Consider the following 15,530-nt stretch of genomic DNA (forward strand, 5'->3'; position numbering starts at 1 on the left):
ACCGGCAATATTAGCAATCACACAAGTTAAATGATGGAAAAACAAAATTACTGTAGCAAAAAGGTTTACAAATTTACAAAAAAAAAATGAATTGAAGGGTAATAGAATCTTAGTAGGCGTTTGGCCATATGATACCATATCACAATATAGTATCGTGAGATAGAATCATCGTTTGGACATGCGATTTTACGCTGATTCCATCTCATGATTCCATATCATGAGATGTGATTCCATATTCTCCAAAAACCATGATATGGAATTATATGGTAATTCCATATCATGATTTGAGATATTTTTAATACAAAAATTGATCCACAAATTTATATTTTGTTAAAATAACCCCACATTTATATCTACTAACCATTTATTTTATATGTAAATAAAATTTATAATCACATCATTACTTTTTAAAATTTATTATTTTCACCGACATAAAATTTATTATTCTCACCAACATATAGACACTTTAACTCACACCAACCGATTGTTAAAGTGATGAAATATTTATGGTCTATGAGCATGAAAATATAGTTGCAGATGATATTGACCAACAAATGGCTCAAAGTAACAATGTTGGTTCGTCTTCTCGATCATGTGATCGAGAAATGCAAGTTCAACGTGAGAAAATTATCCATATTATGTAGGAGGATTATATTAAAGACTAGTACACTACAATTTATGTTTAATTTTTTAAAAATAAATTAAAGTTAGATGAAACAATTACTTAAGTGGAGAACAAATAACTTTGTAATAATTTATTATGCGATTTTATAATTTTTTGTTTATTTGATAAGATTGAATAAACAATTGGGGCTATTTTAATAGTTTTACAACTTATGAAATTTTTATGTTTATGAGAAAATATACAACACAAATTCCATATCGCATGTCCAAACAAAACTTCAATTTCATCTCATGATTCCATATCATGATATCATATCATGATTCCGTATCATGATACCATATCACATGGCCAAACGGGCCCTTAATTTAGTTAAAGTCTCCAGAATTTCGGTCATAGTCTAGGCTACTGGTGCCTTATCCCTACCAATAATGAAAAGTAGCATTTCCCTCATGTTTGCTTGTTCTTCCATGATTGAAAAGCAAAAAGGTAGAGAAGGAAAAAAGGAACACCAGATGGAGATATTACATTATATTAGCTAAAAGAAGTATGAAAAACAGGGGTAGAAGCGTATCTCAACGGCAGGCGAACCTGCCTCCCCCTATAAAAAAACAACCTTGTATGTATTCAACTGAAAATATATATGCAAGAAAGAAGAAAAGACTATGGCGGAATAAACAAGTATACTGAAATCTCTTTCGCGGAATGCACTTTCTTGCTTATGCTAATAGCTAGCTGCTGATGTACAGGTAAACCATCGTACTAAAAGGTACAAAGAACATGTAGTAAATTGCGTCTCACAGAACATCAGGATAAACATCTGGTAGTTTACTTCAAATCTCTGACCTCATTTGCTACCGCGTAGCAAATTTCACTAGATGCACAAATGTCTTGCAATGCCCATCAGTGGCGCCATGCAAAATAATTGTGTCAACAAACAATTCTTTTTTAGCTCCTCTGCAACCAACTCCAACAGTTTTGTATCTTATGTGGCCATTTCACAAAGCCGAGCTCGGCCAGGATTAAGTAGTGATTCCGACATCACCCAACCCTGCAAGATGTAAAATGATCAATAACCTGCATAACTAAAATAAAAGGAATAGGCACTTGCAAGTATGCCATAATCAAACTGGCAGAGCAGACAAACAACGAATTCACTATCGTCATTCCCACTGTGCTAATTCCATCAATATTTTGCAATTAGGATTCGTTACATGTATAATTGTGTGTCCATGGTGTTAAAATCACGTTCATCACTAGTGGCAATTAGGATTTGTTACTTATTTTCTAGTGTTAGGTAAAAAATAAAAAATATTGTCCCAAGAGAATTTATATATAATTTAGACAATGACTATGGGGGTGGAGGTGAGGTGTGTGGGGTGGAGGATTTGGGGGAAGGGATATAGGGTCCGAGGGATGTGAGAAAGGGTTTGGAGTTGGGAAGGAGACAATCATCACAGAGTGCCACTTATTGAACTAATTTTCCGTACTTCCAAGTAGTGAAGTCATTTTTCAAATTTTTTATTTTGAACTTGTTTTCCTAGAGAAAATGTTCTCCTAAACATCTTGACCAACCAAACATAGTAAAATTGGAAAACATTTTCCTCCGTGCAAAACACACCCTATATTCCAGCTCTTATTTCCCAACTCCGTTTTCCTTTCTTACTGAGGAGAGGAGGAACAGGAACTAAAGGAATGAGATTGAAAACTCAAATATTCTGGTTTATTTCACCTTAGCCCTTCCTGATACTTCCTCAGCTTTCTATGTTTTTTTTTCAAGTGTAATTATATGTGATTATAGGTACAAACAGAAGGTTCAGCTGCAATTAGAAGTAACAATTCATCTCTATGTTTCAATTTTGTTTAAAAGTTAGAAACTAAAAAGGATATATCGAAATAGTCTAATGAAGTGGCGAATTTCGCTTCACCTGTTCTTTAGCTTTGCTCTTGAAAGGCATATATAAAGCAGAGACCATTTTATAAGATTCTGCAACATGAGCTTGAAGATCAGCAGTTGATAGCAAGGATGCTGAAAGTTCATCTTCATGTTGCTTCCTGGAGGAAGACTGTTTGTTGGTGGATGAACGAATGATGTGCAGAAGCACATGGCCCTGTATTTTAAAGTTAATTAGGTATGGTAAATTAAGAGTTCCACATTCATCACATAGGTAAGTCAGATGTCTTACATGAAATGCTGCTTTCAGTACATCATCAGACTTGGCTTGATCTTTGAGCAGCACATATATGTTTTCTTTGGAAGGATTGTATGTCACTATATAATGCTCCTTCTGTTGATCAAGATTGACATGCAATTCATGAGCATGAATATAAGAAAATGGTAGAAGAAATATTTTGCCACATAACAAGCAAGAGATGAAAGTGAGCCTTGACATTCATCCTTCCTAGAAACATACCTCAAAGATGGGCTTGACAGCAAGATATGAGTTTGGATCTTGGAAAGCTTCTTTAAATCTAGGTCCTGCAACCATTTAGTTTAAATCTACAATGAATACATCTGATGAATTTATGATTAGGTGACAAAGGAAACAGTGTATTTTCCTTGTAATTACCAAGGACAATAGGCCTGTGCTGTCTCCATGGAAAATTAAATATGTCTTCCCTTGAATTTCCGTCCTGCAGTGTTGGAACTCTCCCTGAAGAGCAAGTAGCACAATAAGACATCAACTGAGTTAATAAAATGTTGGAATGTCCTATTTTCACCACAAATTTGTACGATGAACCATCCAGTTGTGATGACAGTCAGTTAACAGCAAACAAAATCATGGTATGAAAGGAGGCTCAATCATAACAGAAAAAGAGGAGTTGTGGAGGGAGAGAAGACTGCTCCCAACCTGTCCTTAGGAAAGATTCTACTGCTACTGTGAATCTTGCACGGTTAAGGGTATGCAGCACAACAGATTTCACCTAAGACATACAAAAGCAATAAGACATTTCAGTCAAATGGGAAAAAGAAAAAGGAAAGGAATCAAAAGAGTTTGTTAAGAAGGTGCAGAACTATAAATTAATGCACACTATTTAACCTCTCGGTAAGAGCTGAAGACATATCCAAATGAGAGGAAGGCAAATGTCTTGACCAAGGATGGATTCCTTTTGGAAATCAAGATACTTAATCCTGTCCCGAGCTTCATAAGAAACAATTCACATAAGTTATTCCAGCTCAAACACATTAGTAATAAGATGCATAATAGAAACAACTAAACAGATAAATTTGAACTCTTATTCAAGTTGAAAATAAGCCCTTCAATTCCCCTGAAAGAAAAAAAGGAAACATTTTGCGGATTGTCAAACTTGTTTTTGTTATTCTTTTGTTTCTCATAATTCTTGCTTCACTCTTGTATATTCTTTTATTTTCATTTTTATCATAGAGAAATCTTACGTATTCTCATTACCATAAACTGATATGTTTGGAGAGGAGTGCACCTTATGAACAATAGACCCTTTGAGATGGAAAGATGGTAAAATTGGTGTTTCAATGTGAATAATATTTTAGCTTCTGAATTGTGAAAAATCAAGGCCCAGACGCAACACATTGATTGAGAAAGAAGTCTAATATTACAACACAACACACAATATGCCATGTAGTATTGGTATGTTTAAAAGACACATATAAGACCAGTTGAGGTGTCTATCTAGTCATGAGCTAAGTTTGAGTTTCTAACTTACAAATCATGCCCAAGTTTAAGGGGCTATCTAGGAATTTAGCCATTTTGCAATGCCCAAGTATAATCTAATTACAATAGCATAAGTCATCAAAATTCAGCTTGAAATACCTCTATAATAACAAAAAAGATAACAGTAAAACACTGATATTTTATTACTGTAAATATTACTCCCTCCGTTTCACAAAGAGTGACCTAAGTTTTAGAAAATAAAGAAGACTTTTGAATCTTGTGGTCCTAAATTAAAGTTATGTCAAATGTACTAAATTGCCCTTCAATCTTGTGGCTTTAAACATGCCACGTGGAAAGCTGAAATTAAAATGTTACCAAAAAAGGAAAGAGGTCATTTTTTTTAAACAGACTAAAAAGGAAAGGAGGTCATTCATTTTTAAACGGAGGGAGTACCATATTATTGTACAAAGCTATACACATCACACATGTAACATGTTTCACTATGTTGATTCGTGTCCTTTAACCAAATACTTCAATTACCAACGATAAGGTGGAATGGAAGTACAGTAGCCCGACAATTAGTGTAAAAAAAAAAGGTACAGTAGCCCAACAAATAGTAAATCATAGTAAAGACCTTTACCATACTTAACATCTCCAAAACTACCTGGTTCAATGATTTCTTTATTTCCGCAATTCTTGAATTAAATATTGGTTTGACTCGAACCCAACCCATTTTTAGCTGCGTAAATATGGGTGGATTATGTTATGACCCATTTCCTATTCAACCCTTTTCTAACCCACCCAAATTTAACCCAATCCACATGTTTGCAACCATTATGTGTAATAATGAGGCCAAACTTCACATTGCATCAAATCCAATGTTTCATGAGAGGAACAAACGCATAAAAATTGATTGTGATTTTGTCAAAGAAAAGATACCCTCAAGAGACACTGTCACAAAGTTCTAACGGTCGAATGATCAGCTTGCATATATACTTACCAATTCATTCATCAGTCCCTGAACAAGTTATATATGTAGCAAGCTTGAGGCATATGAAATATATGCACCAGCTTAAGGAAAAGTGATAGGATTAGTATGAATATTAAATATCATTGATATACTAAATAGCTTAATTTACTCTGTTGTAATGATATTGTAATTATGTATTGATTTTCTTTCCTTTCTAGGATTGTAATAATTTAAACTCCAATAGCCTTGAGGATTTAATCAGGCAGTGTTTCTCTTCCTTCCCGTCTTTCTCACAAGTGTCACTTTCACCAATAAGCAAATGAACAATTTCAGTGAAATTCTTTGAAACAATATGAAGATACAACATAACAGTAGATCACAAAGTCAATTTGCAGCTTCCCTACTATGTCAAACTTTACCGGCCCTTTGTTTCAGTTTGCCTTCCACCAAAGCCCTTGGACGGGAAAAATTGAGTGAAAAGTTAGTGAGAAAATGAGTAGGTATACGACCCCATCACTTTAAAAACAGCAACAATGGCCATAAAATATAGTGACTACCTCTTCTGCCACGTTTCCCTTTCAAAAGAAGGAAATAATAGAACTGCTACTTCTTGTGGCAATGAACTTGAACCATTAATGCAACATATAGTATATATTACACAACTGTGGCCGGACCAGGATAAAATTTGTTTTGAGAAGTGGTCTCAAGAGGCCATGCAATTGAAATCAGAATACTCATATTGCCAATTCAATATACTTGTTAAACATTGGATTTGATGCAATGTGAACTTTGGGATGCTTTGTGCTCGGGGCTACCTTTTTATGTTAAGATCAAATCAATATCTTCAGCACCAGAAAAAGAGAAAAAGAAGGAAAGAAAGATTAGAAAAGCTTACTAAATCAGCTAGATTTCCAACGCATTCCCCTTTAGCTGTTACATCCCCAATATTTTCCCCTTTAGCAAAGGCCTTATATATAGGAGTACGAGTTGAAGTAGAAGTGACAGCACCTACATTCTGCAAGCAATTCAAAATAAGCCTTGAGGGATTAGCTAACTATATATATGTCCATGCAACAGGAAAAAATATGGAAAAGAGGACAGTGGCAAACCTTTGCGACATTCGCAGCACAAGCTAAAGGAAGAAAAAAATGCGGCACGACAGCAGTTACCAGTTCAACACCAGCTCCCAACTCCATCAGAAGATCACCCGCGAACCTTAGCTGAAGGGAAACGTGATGAAACAAGAATTATAAGGAAAAATGAACTATTTTAACAAAATTACAAGTTAAAGATCAACCCTTACCCATCCCATAGCCCAAACCAAGAAAACAAAATATGAACAACAGAAAAACACAAAACAAACCAAAAGAAAATTTAGAGAGGAAACAATAGTGAATACCTGTTTTAGATCATAATCAAATTTCTTTCCCTGCCGTGCATAAAGCATCTTCCCCACCCTACCAGCACCATCCTGAAAATTGCATATACTCCAGTTTGAATTCTTGGAACATGAAAGGAGCTGTTTCTTAAATCCATTTTGAGCTCATGGAATATCATAAACATGTAACAGTTAAAAAAATGTGCGCATATCTGATTTGGGTTTATTCAACGCTGAGAGAATCAGAAGCAACAGAACAGTCTTAAACTTAGATCTTGAGCATTCTTGACTTCTTTAGATACATGAAGACCCCCCACATACACACACACAGACACTCAATACAGAAAGTATTAAAACTAAGTTTTTTTCCTAGTCCGTTGTCTCATCACAATTTTCAAGATGGATTTGATTCAGGTTATGAAGCTTTCCTGGAAAATAATTCCACATGATTGAACGGGCGCTCCTGCTTCTCAGTCAGAAAAAATTAAAGAAAGCATCTGCTTTTTGGGTGACAGGGATTCTTGGATAATGTTTCATCTCATATGGTGACCAATGGCAGCAAGAACAACCTAATCTATAGATACTGGAAAAACTTATGGAATTATAAGACCGTAAAAAGGATTAGTGGCTGCTGGGAGAAATTGAAAGAAAACTATTGAATTGTGTGAACCGCCTCATCTAAAAGTAAAGTTTAAACAGATAGAGAAGGGACACATTTATTTATCCAAGTATGCAACACACTCCGGCACGTGTAGGCCTATTGTTTTGGGCCAAGCACGTGACAATATTTTTGTAGATGGGTAATGATAAAGACTCTAACCCAAAACCTTTGTCAGCTCATGTAACATCAAATTGTGTGAACCACCTCATCTAAAAGTTCAAGCTCAAGAAGGAACACATTTGTTCATTTTAAGTTTGTAACAAAAATAATATGTGTTATTAGGATCTTTGGGAAAATATTGGACTTTGTTAGCATATAAATAGCTTCAAATAACATGTATCTGATATGCAGACTCAAATGCCAAACTAACAACCTAACTCACAAAACTTATTCCAACTTTTTGCATAATATTTTCCACATTCTTATATCAAGTCCCATCTCTAGGTAAAATGTCAAGAGAGAGCATGCTATACCTTGAGAATCCAGTTAATGGCTACAGCACCAGGGGTAGTTCTATGTTTGGAGACTCCTACTGAATTTAAGAGTGTTTGCGTCGTGAAAACTCCCATTGCACCACCAAAGAAGTGCTACAAGTGGAAATCAAGAGGTAGTTGGTGAATAACCACAACATGTTATGAAACATTAACCAAAAGGGCAATCAAGACAGAGCATTTATTTTGTAGGTGTGTACCTTTAGTGCCCTCCATGTCATGTATGGTACATAAGAAGGTGTAACGCTGTCAGGAAAACCTTCTGGAACCACATAGGATCTTATGAATGCCATGAACTCCTGCACCACGTGTACAATAGGAACATTAAGAAAAATACATTTCGAATAGAGAATCCTTGTCTATTAAGATTCATGCGCAATGTCTTACTCTCACACACAATGTCCTACTCAAACGGCCATCTTACAACATACTACTAGGCACTCCTCATAGAGACATACTTTAGTAGCTTACAGGAATTATAAAACAAGAGACAGTGTTCTGATGATTCACACCAGAGAAAACCCTTCCACTTTGCTGAAAATATGCCTAATGTTGGAATTTCAGTATCCTACACTATATTAACAAGGTGCTCATGAAACAATTTAGAGAATTTCTGCTATAGCAATTTGATTTTTAGCTCACTCGCTAGTTCTCCACTTGATTCCTTAAGGTCAACTGAAAATTCTTTTCAACATATTTCTCCGACTATTTGAATTATTATAGATAAAGAGTATATATTCTTCACCAGAAATTTGAAACTACAAGACGCATAATATAGTTCTTGGTCATTGATGTGAAAGCCACGATACTGTAATCTTCCTCATTTAAGAATCTTAAACAAAGTCTCATTTTCCTTTTTACTTCTGAAAAGATTTAGGGAGCCATGATGAGACAGAGCTGCTTCTATGTTGGTGAATAGGTACACCAGGCACCTCTTATTGTGGATTGTCATACAAAAACAGGCTCTCTGATTGATTAGTCAAGGTCCCGCAAGCTGTCTCAGACACCACCATCATTTTTAAAAATGAGGTAATATTGTTTATGCAACTACTCCCTCCATCTCAAATTGTTCACTTTTTAATCCGTTTCAAAAAAGAATGTCTCTTTCCATTTCCTTGCAACTCTTGAATTTCAACTCTCAATGTTACATGTTTAAAACCACAAGATTAAATTACATTTTCCTACATCCTACACGTCTTTTAGTTTAAGAGTTACAGAATTCAGAAGTCATACTTTCTTAAACTCTATGTCAAAGTGAAAACATTGTTTATACAACTAGTATTAGTTTTTTAAGAATTGCTAATTTAAATCTCCAATTCTAATACATATACTAAACAAATCAATCACATCATTATAGTAGAGGAAGCAAAACAAACTAACAAACAAACCTCAGCAGGAGCTTGTGGAGAGTGCAAACTAACAGCACGAATCGCATTCTTCTTCTTCTTCAACTTCAATTGTTCAGAACCGACACTCTCATCAGCAAAATACTTCCATCTACGACCATCGATCTCTTCACAACAAAGCAATCTCAAGCTTGAATCAACAAATTGCTGATCTACAACTCCAAAACTAGCATTTTTCGGTAATGAACCAACCGACGGCACAGAAGGAGCAGAAGCAAGATCAGCACTAATACGGAGGGTTTCACGAACAAGTAATTTAGCATCATGAGATGATGCCGCCGTTGCTGTTAGCGTCTGAGAAGAAGAAGAAGAAGAAGTTGGAGGAGGTTTAAGCTTCATTGTGATATTTTTTTGGTTATGGAAGAGAATCTGAAAGAGGAAGATTGAGAAGTTTTATGAAGGAAAAATTGGAGCTTTGGTAATGTCGAAAACGGAGATTAAGAGGAAAAAGTGGTGGGACATGTGGAACAGACGAGGGATGAGAAAGTTTATTTTAAGAGGCGTACGTCGTTTGCATTACTCAGCATTTTTTTGGGATAAAGAGGTGGGACCTCTATCGAGCCGGGATGACAATAGGACGGAGTAGGACTGGTGTAGATTGGGTTTAGTCAATTTGAACCTAACTTGCTCCATCCAACATAAATTCATTCTACAAATATTGGCTCTGTTGCAGTGGTGAAATTGTTTGAGCCTTAATTAGGAGTCTCGGTTCGATTCTTGGGTATGAAAAAAATCATGTTAGGAGCACTACTCCTGAATGGACTCTGCAGTGCGCGATTCGAATTTAGTCAGGGTTTCAATGTGGGCTTGGGATATCAAGTGAGAAACAAAAAAAAAACGTAAATTCATTTCGTTTTTCTCATCTATTTTTTTTTACTTTATTATTTATATATACAAATATTTTAAAGTTTTTTAAATGAGGAACTTTAAAAAATAGTATAATTTGAACTTAATTAGAGATTTATATCTATAATTTGTTTAATTGCGATTATAAAATATATATTGAAAATATGATTATAAAATTGAAATATAGGTTAATACAACAAGTATAATGGATGAACACCATGTAATTCCTGTTATTGTGTAAGCACATAAAAAGAAGGGCACTACATATTGTTACACATGTTGTTGTGTAAGCGCATAAAAAAGGGCAATACATATTTCCACCGTATGTCTGACATTGAAAATAATCTCAAAGAATTTGTTAATTCTACATTTGTAATGTCACACAAAAACATACTCCGTAAAGCCAAAATTTAGAAAAAGAGATACATTTATTTAATATTTTATATATATTTTATTCTCATAACTTTTAAGAAAAATTATAATTAATTATAATTTAATAAAAAAAAAATTCAATTGACCGTATAACATTTCTTGAAATATTTTGTAAGAAAATAATAAGCATATATAAATTAATATACGTTATATAACAACACAAATATTTAAATCTCTTTTATTGATTATAGTTTTGAAAACTTTTTCAATAGAATCAATTAATATATAAACTATCAAAATTATTCTAAAAATGTTTTAAAATAAAATTAAGACTTCACTTCACTTAATATGTCAATTAGGGTATCATTTTTTTTCCTTATATAATATTTCATAATATTTTTCAATACAAAAACCAATATTATAGTGATGGTTGACAATCTTACAAAGCCAATATTAAAGCATGGTTGATTCAAATTGAAATGAATTAGAGAAATTAAGAAATAAAAAGAAACTATAAATTTAATTATGTATGATTTTTAATTATAATTACATCAATAATAAAATTTCAAAAAATATGTGCATAATAATTAGTAAGAGATTAACAACAAACTATTAATTTTTTTAATTAATAATGCCTCCGTTCCTTTTTTTATAACTATTCTAAAACAAGTATTTATAGTATACATAACAACTAAAAATAAACTAGAGAGAAGTAACAATAAATACATAATTTCTTTATATTCTACTTCGCTATTTTGTTTAATCTTGCCTCTTATTGAAATTTGTTTCTTTTTTGTGCATCTTCGATACGTTTTCATAACTTAATTTGGGGTTTTTTTGGTTCTTTGGAGGCCCTTATTTTTTGGGGACTAAAGCCACTGCTTTAGTGGCTTTAGGGTTGAGCTGCCCTTGATCCTGAGTTTGGTTGAATATTAGCGGCGGCGCACGATTTGAGTTAAATTTGAGCGGATCTAAATAAGTCAAGACAATAAACCAGTCAAGACCTAATCCAACCCAAATTTGTTTGGGCCAAAATGAGTTGGGTCAAAACGGGTTAAGTAACGGATTAGTAATGTGTCATAACCCAACCCGCTCAATTTTTACTAAGTTTTAATAGCTTTATTTATTATTCGGAAAAGGGGCAAAAATGCCCTTAGCCTATTAGAATTGGTTCAAAAATGTCATCCTTCCATCCATTAGTTTTAAAAATTCCCTTAACATTTTTTTAGGTTTTCAAAAACCGTTTAATTAACAGAAATATGACATAAAATTAACTAAAGAAATCCATATTTCATTTGGTCATAACTTTTTAATCAAATACAAAAGCCTCATCCCACTCAATACCCAAACCCGTTTTCACCAATAGTTTTAAGCTTTTCTCTGTTCTTTCTTCTCCGTATGTTCCTTTCTTTATAAAACAACATTCAATTCCAAAAACATCAGTTAAATTGCAGCACTTAACTTGGCCAAAAAACAACTAAATTGCACTTTATTAGAAACGGGTTTGGGTGTTGGGGGGGGTGGTTTCTTTTATTTGATAAAAGAAATTAGATGGACCAATGAAAATTGACCATTTGTTTAGTTAAATTTCATGTCATATTTATGTTATCTTTAGGGTATTTTTGAACTTAAAAAAAACGTTAAGGACATTTTAAAATCAATAGGTGGAAGTGGAGCATTTTTAAACCATTTCTAATAAGTTGAGAGTACTTTTAACCCTTTACTCTTTATTATTTTATAAGCTTTTAGTACCTAATAAAAAAAAATCTTTCTTTTTTATGACTATATATAACATATAAAATCATAAAATAAAAAAACATCATGACAAAATTTCTCATAAATCAATTTGGGTTACCTATCAACTTAATTTAGCTAACAAATAGGCGGATCAATAACCAACCCAAACCTAAATGAGTTGGGTCGGATTGGACCGGTTGGGTTTGATTTTGCCACCTAGCTAATATTGTTAAAAGGCTTGTGTCACTAGAACCATTTGAGCTATGAAGTTTCTATATCCCCCTTGTTACAAGGGCCTTGTATGCGTTTGTAATGCTAATTGCTAGATACTCTGATAAATAGTACTCGTACTGCAACTTTGCAAGCTTACCCGGTCAAAGGATGCATACACGAGAGGAATACAAGTTGCATCTCGAAACAAGGGTCACCCATACACAAGAGGAATACAAGTTGCATCTCGAAACAAGGGTCACCCATACACGAGAGGAATACAAGTTGCATCTCGAAACAAGGGTCGCCCATACACGAGAGGAATACAAGTTGCATCTCGAAACAAGGGTCACCCATACACGAGAGGAATACAAGTTGCATCTCGAAACAAGGGTCGCCCATACACGAGAGGAATACAAGTTGCATCTCGAAACAAGGGTCGCCCATACACGAGAGGAATACAAGTTGCATCTCGAAACAAGGGTCGCCCATACACAAGAGGAATGCAAGTTGCATCTCGAAACAAGGGTCACCCATACACGAGAGGAATGCAAGTTGCATCTCGAAACAAGGGTCACCCATACACGAGAGGAATACAAGTTGCATCTCGAAACAAGGGTCGCCCATACACGAGAGGAATACAAGTTGCATCTCGAAACAAGGGTCGCCCACACACGAGAGGAATACAAGTTGCATCTCGAAACAAGGGTCGCCCATACACGAGAGGAATACAAGTTGCATCTCGAAACAAGGGTCGCCCATACACGAGAGGAATACAAGTTGCATCTCGAAACAAGGGTCGCCCACACACGAGAGGAATACAAGTTGCATCTCGAAACAAGGGTCGCCCACACACGAGAGGAATACAAGTTGCATCTCGAAACAAGGGTCGCCCATACACGAGAGGAATACAAGTTGCATCTCGAAACAAGGGTCACCCATACACGAGAGGAATACAAGTTGCATCTCGAAACAAGGTCGCCCATACACGAGAGGAATACAAGTTGCATCTCGAAACAAGGGTCACCCATACACGAGAGGAATACAAGTTGCATCTCGAAACAAGGGTCACCCATACACGAGAGGAATACAAGTTGCATCTCGAAACAAGGGTCGCCCATACACGAGAGGAATACAAGTTGCATCTCGAAACAAGGGTTACCATACACGAGAGGAATACAAGTTGCATCTCGAAACAAGGGTCACCCTGACAGGAACAAAATTGATAAATGTGCTATGAGCTATGTATCTGCATTGTCAGCTTGAGCATTTTGCTGGAATGTTTCTTTGTAGAGGTGTCCTGATAGAACTCTTTACTGAAAAGGCTTGTCAGTGTTTGTTTAAATCCAGCTCTTCCCGGTTATCTTATTCACTCTTTTTTCTTGCATCTGTCGCCGAATCTCAAGAGCATCAGCCCACCGGCCTACTGCTCTGTACACATTTGCTAGAAGAACATAACTTAAATGATAATCAGGATTTAGTTCCATCATTTTCTTTGCAATTCGCTCTGCAGCAGTAGGATTTGTACTGCTAGTACAAGCACCAAGTAGGGTAGCCCAAAGGGAAGCATCGTTTCTGAATTCCGAACCTACAATCAAGCTTTCAGCTTCTTCTACCTCTCCAACCCGACCTAGAAGATCCACCATGCAACTATAATGCTCGATATGAGCTTTGATACCATATTCATTAATCATTGAGAGATAATACTTTCGCCCTTCATCAACCATACCACTATGACTACAAGCAAAAAGAACCGCGATAAAGCTGATATAATCTGGCTTAACCCCTTCACTAATCATCTCCTCGAATACTGCAATAGCTTCTGCACCTTTCCCATTCTGAGCAAATCCAGATATCATTGAGTTCCAGGTAACCGAGTTTCTAACATTCATTTGGCGAAATATCACATAGGCATAATTATCAAAGCCACATTTTGCATAGAGATCAACTAGAGCTGATTCCACGATAACATCACTCCAGCCACCTCTCCTCAAATACTGGCAGTGAACTTCCTTCCCTGACTTCAACGCTGCCAACCCTGCACAGGCACGAAGAACAGTCCCAAAGATGTAAAGATCAACCTCCCCCATCGTCCTAAAGAGCTCAATAACAATGTCAAACTCACCCTTTTGGCAGTAGCCACCCATTAACGCACACCACGAAACAGAATTCCTCTTATCCATTCGGTCAAAAACACGCTGAGACTCATCAACCACCCCACATTTTGCATACATATCCACTAAACTACTATCGACAATCACATTCCCACAATGACCAGCAGTCACAATCTTAGCATGAACTTCTCTACCTTGCCTTGTCCTACCAGAATTACCCAATGCAGTCAGCACACTTCCAAACGTAAACAAATCCAGGGCCAACCCATTCTTCCTATGCATTGTATAAAAGAACCCCAAAGCCTCCTCGTGCAATTCGTTCCTCGTGAGAGCGGAAATAACTGAAGTCCAACAAACAGCATCTGGTTCAGGCAATTCATCAAACAGCTTAAGTGCATCTCCTGATGCATAATTCTTACCATACATATCAATTAACGCACTCACAATCACATTATTCTCTTCAAATCCCCGGCTAATCACAACCCCATGAAATCCACTCCCTAATTTCAACTTCCCAATCTCAGAACAAGCTTTAATCACAGCAGACAAAGTGAACCCATTTGGCTCAAAACCCAAATCAATCATTTCCCCATACAATTCCAGTGAAATCTTAGGCTTCCCAATACGAACATACCCCGTTATCATCGAAGACCAAGCAACAACATCCTTATACACCATTCCATCAAAGAACCTCCGAGTTTCAAGAAATTTTGAACCCAATTTGAAGTAGAGAGCAAGTAAGCTGTTCCCAACGAAACGATCCGTTTCGAGCCCAGTTTTGATGACATGGGTATGGAATTGAACCCCATGATTGAATGAGTGAGATTTAGTACATGTCTGTATCAATGTAGCATATACGATTGGTTTTGAGGAGATTTTTTCTGTGGTTTTGAGAAGCTTTATAGCTTGAGAGAGTAAACCTGACCTGCAAAGATGGATAATTTCTGATTCTTTAGAGGGAGGATTTGTGAAGAAAGTAACAGAGCTGTAATGGCGATGAACAAATAATTTCAAGAACATTGACACTATCTGAAGAAGAATTTTTTTTATTTAGCGCTTCTCCGATGGCCTTTTATAAGCTCTTAAAGAAA

General features: G+C 35.7%; 2 protein-coding genes across 2 annotated transcripts; both read right to left on the minus strand.

Annotated features, from left to right (window-relative positions):
* Positions 1 to 1,140: 1,140 nt before the first annotated feature.
* Positions 1,141 to 9,654, minus strand: LOC125810039 (protein root UVB sensitive 6). Its single transcript, XM_049489553.1, has 13 exons — positions 9,143 to 9,654; positions 7,955 to 8,053; positions 7,737 to 7,850; positions 6,624 to 6,695; positions 6,334 to 6,444; positions 6,120 to 6,239; positions 3,664 to 3,765; positions 3,475 to 3,547; positions 3,193 to 3,276; positions 3,037 to 3,101; positions 2,809 to 2,910; positions 2,551 to 2,733; positions 1,141 to 1,673 (listed from the first exon to the last, which is right to left on the minus strand). Exons 1-13 carry the CDS (start codon positions 9,497 to 9,499, stop codon positions 1,608 to 1,610), a joined length of 1,548 nt encoding a protein of 515 aa, XP_049345510.1. The 5' UTR covers positions 9,500 to 9,654; the 3' UTR covers positions 1,141 to 1,607.
* Positions 9,655 to 13,607: 3,953 nt separating this feature from the next.
* LOC125810035 (pentatricopeptide repeat-containing protein At1g03540) lies at positions 13,608 to 15,465 on the minus strand. Its single transcript, XM_049489549.1, has one exon. It carries the CDS (start codon positions 15,457 to 15,459, stop codon positions 13,666 to 13,668), a length of 1,794 nt encoding a protein of 597 aa, XP_049345506.1. The 5' UTR covers positions 15,460 to 15,465; the 3' UTR covers positions 13,608 to 13,665.
* Between the last annotated feature and the right edge of the window lie 65 nt (positions 15,466 to 15,530).

The sequence above is a fragment of the Solanum verrucosum genome, unplaced genomic scaffold (genome assembly GCF_900185275.1).
Source record: "Solanum verrucosum unplaced genomic scaffold, falcon-dt-bn FXZP01000281.1, whole genome shotgun sequence".
NCBI classification, from domain to species: domain Eukaryota; kingdom Viridiplantae; phylum Streptophyta; class Magnoliopsida; order Solanales; family Solanaceae; genus Solanum; species Solanum verrucosum.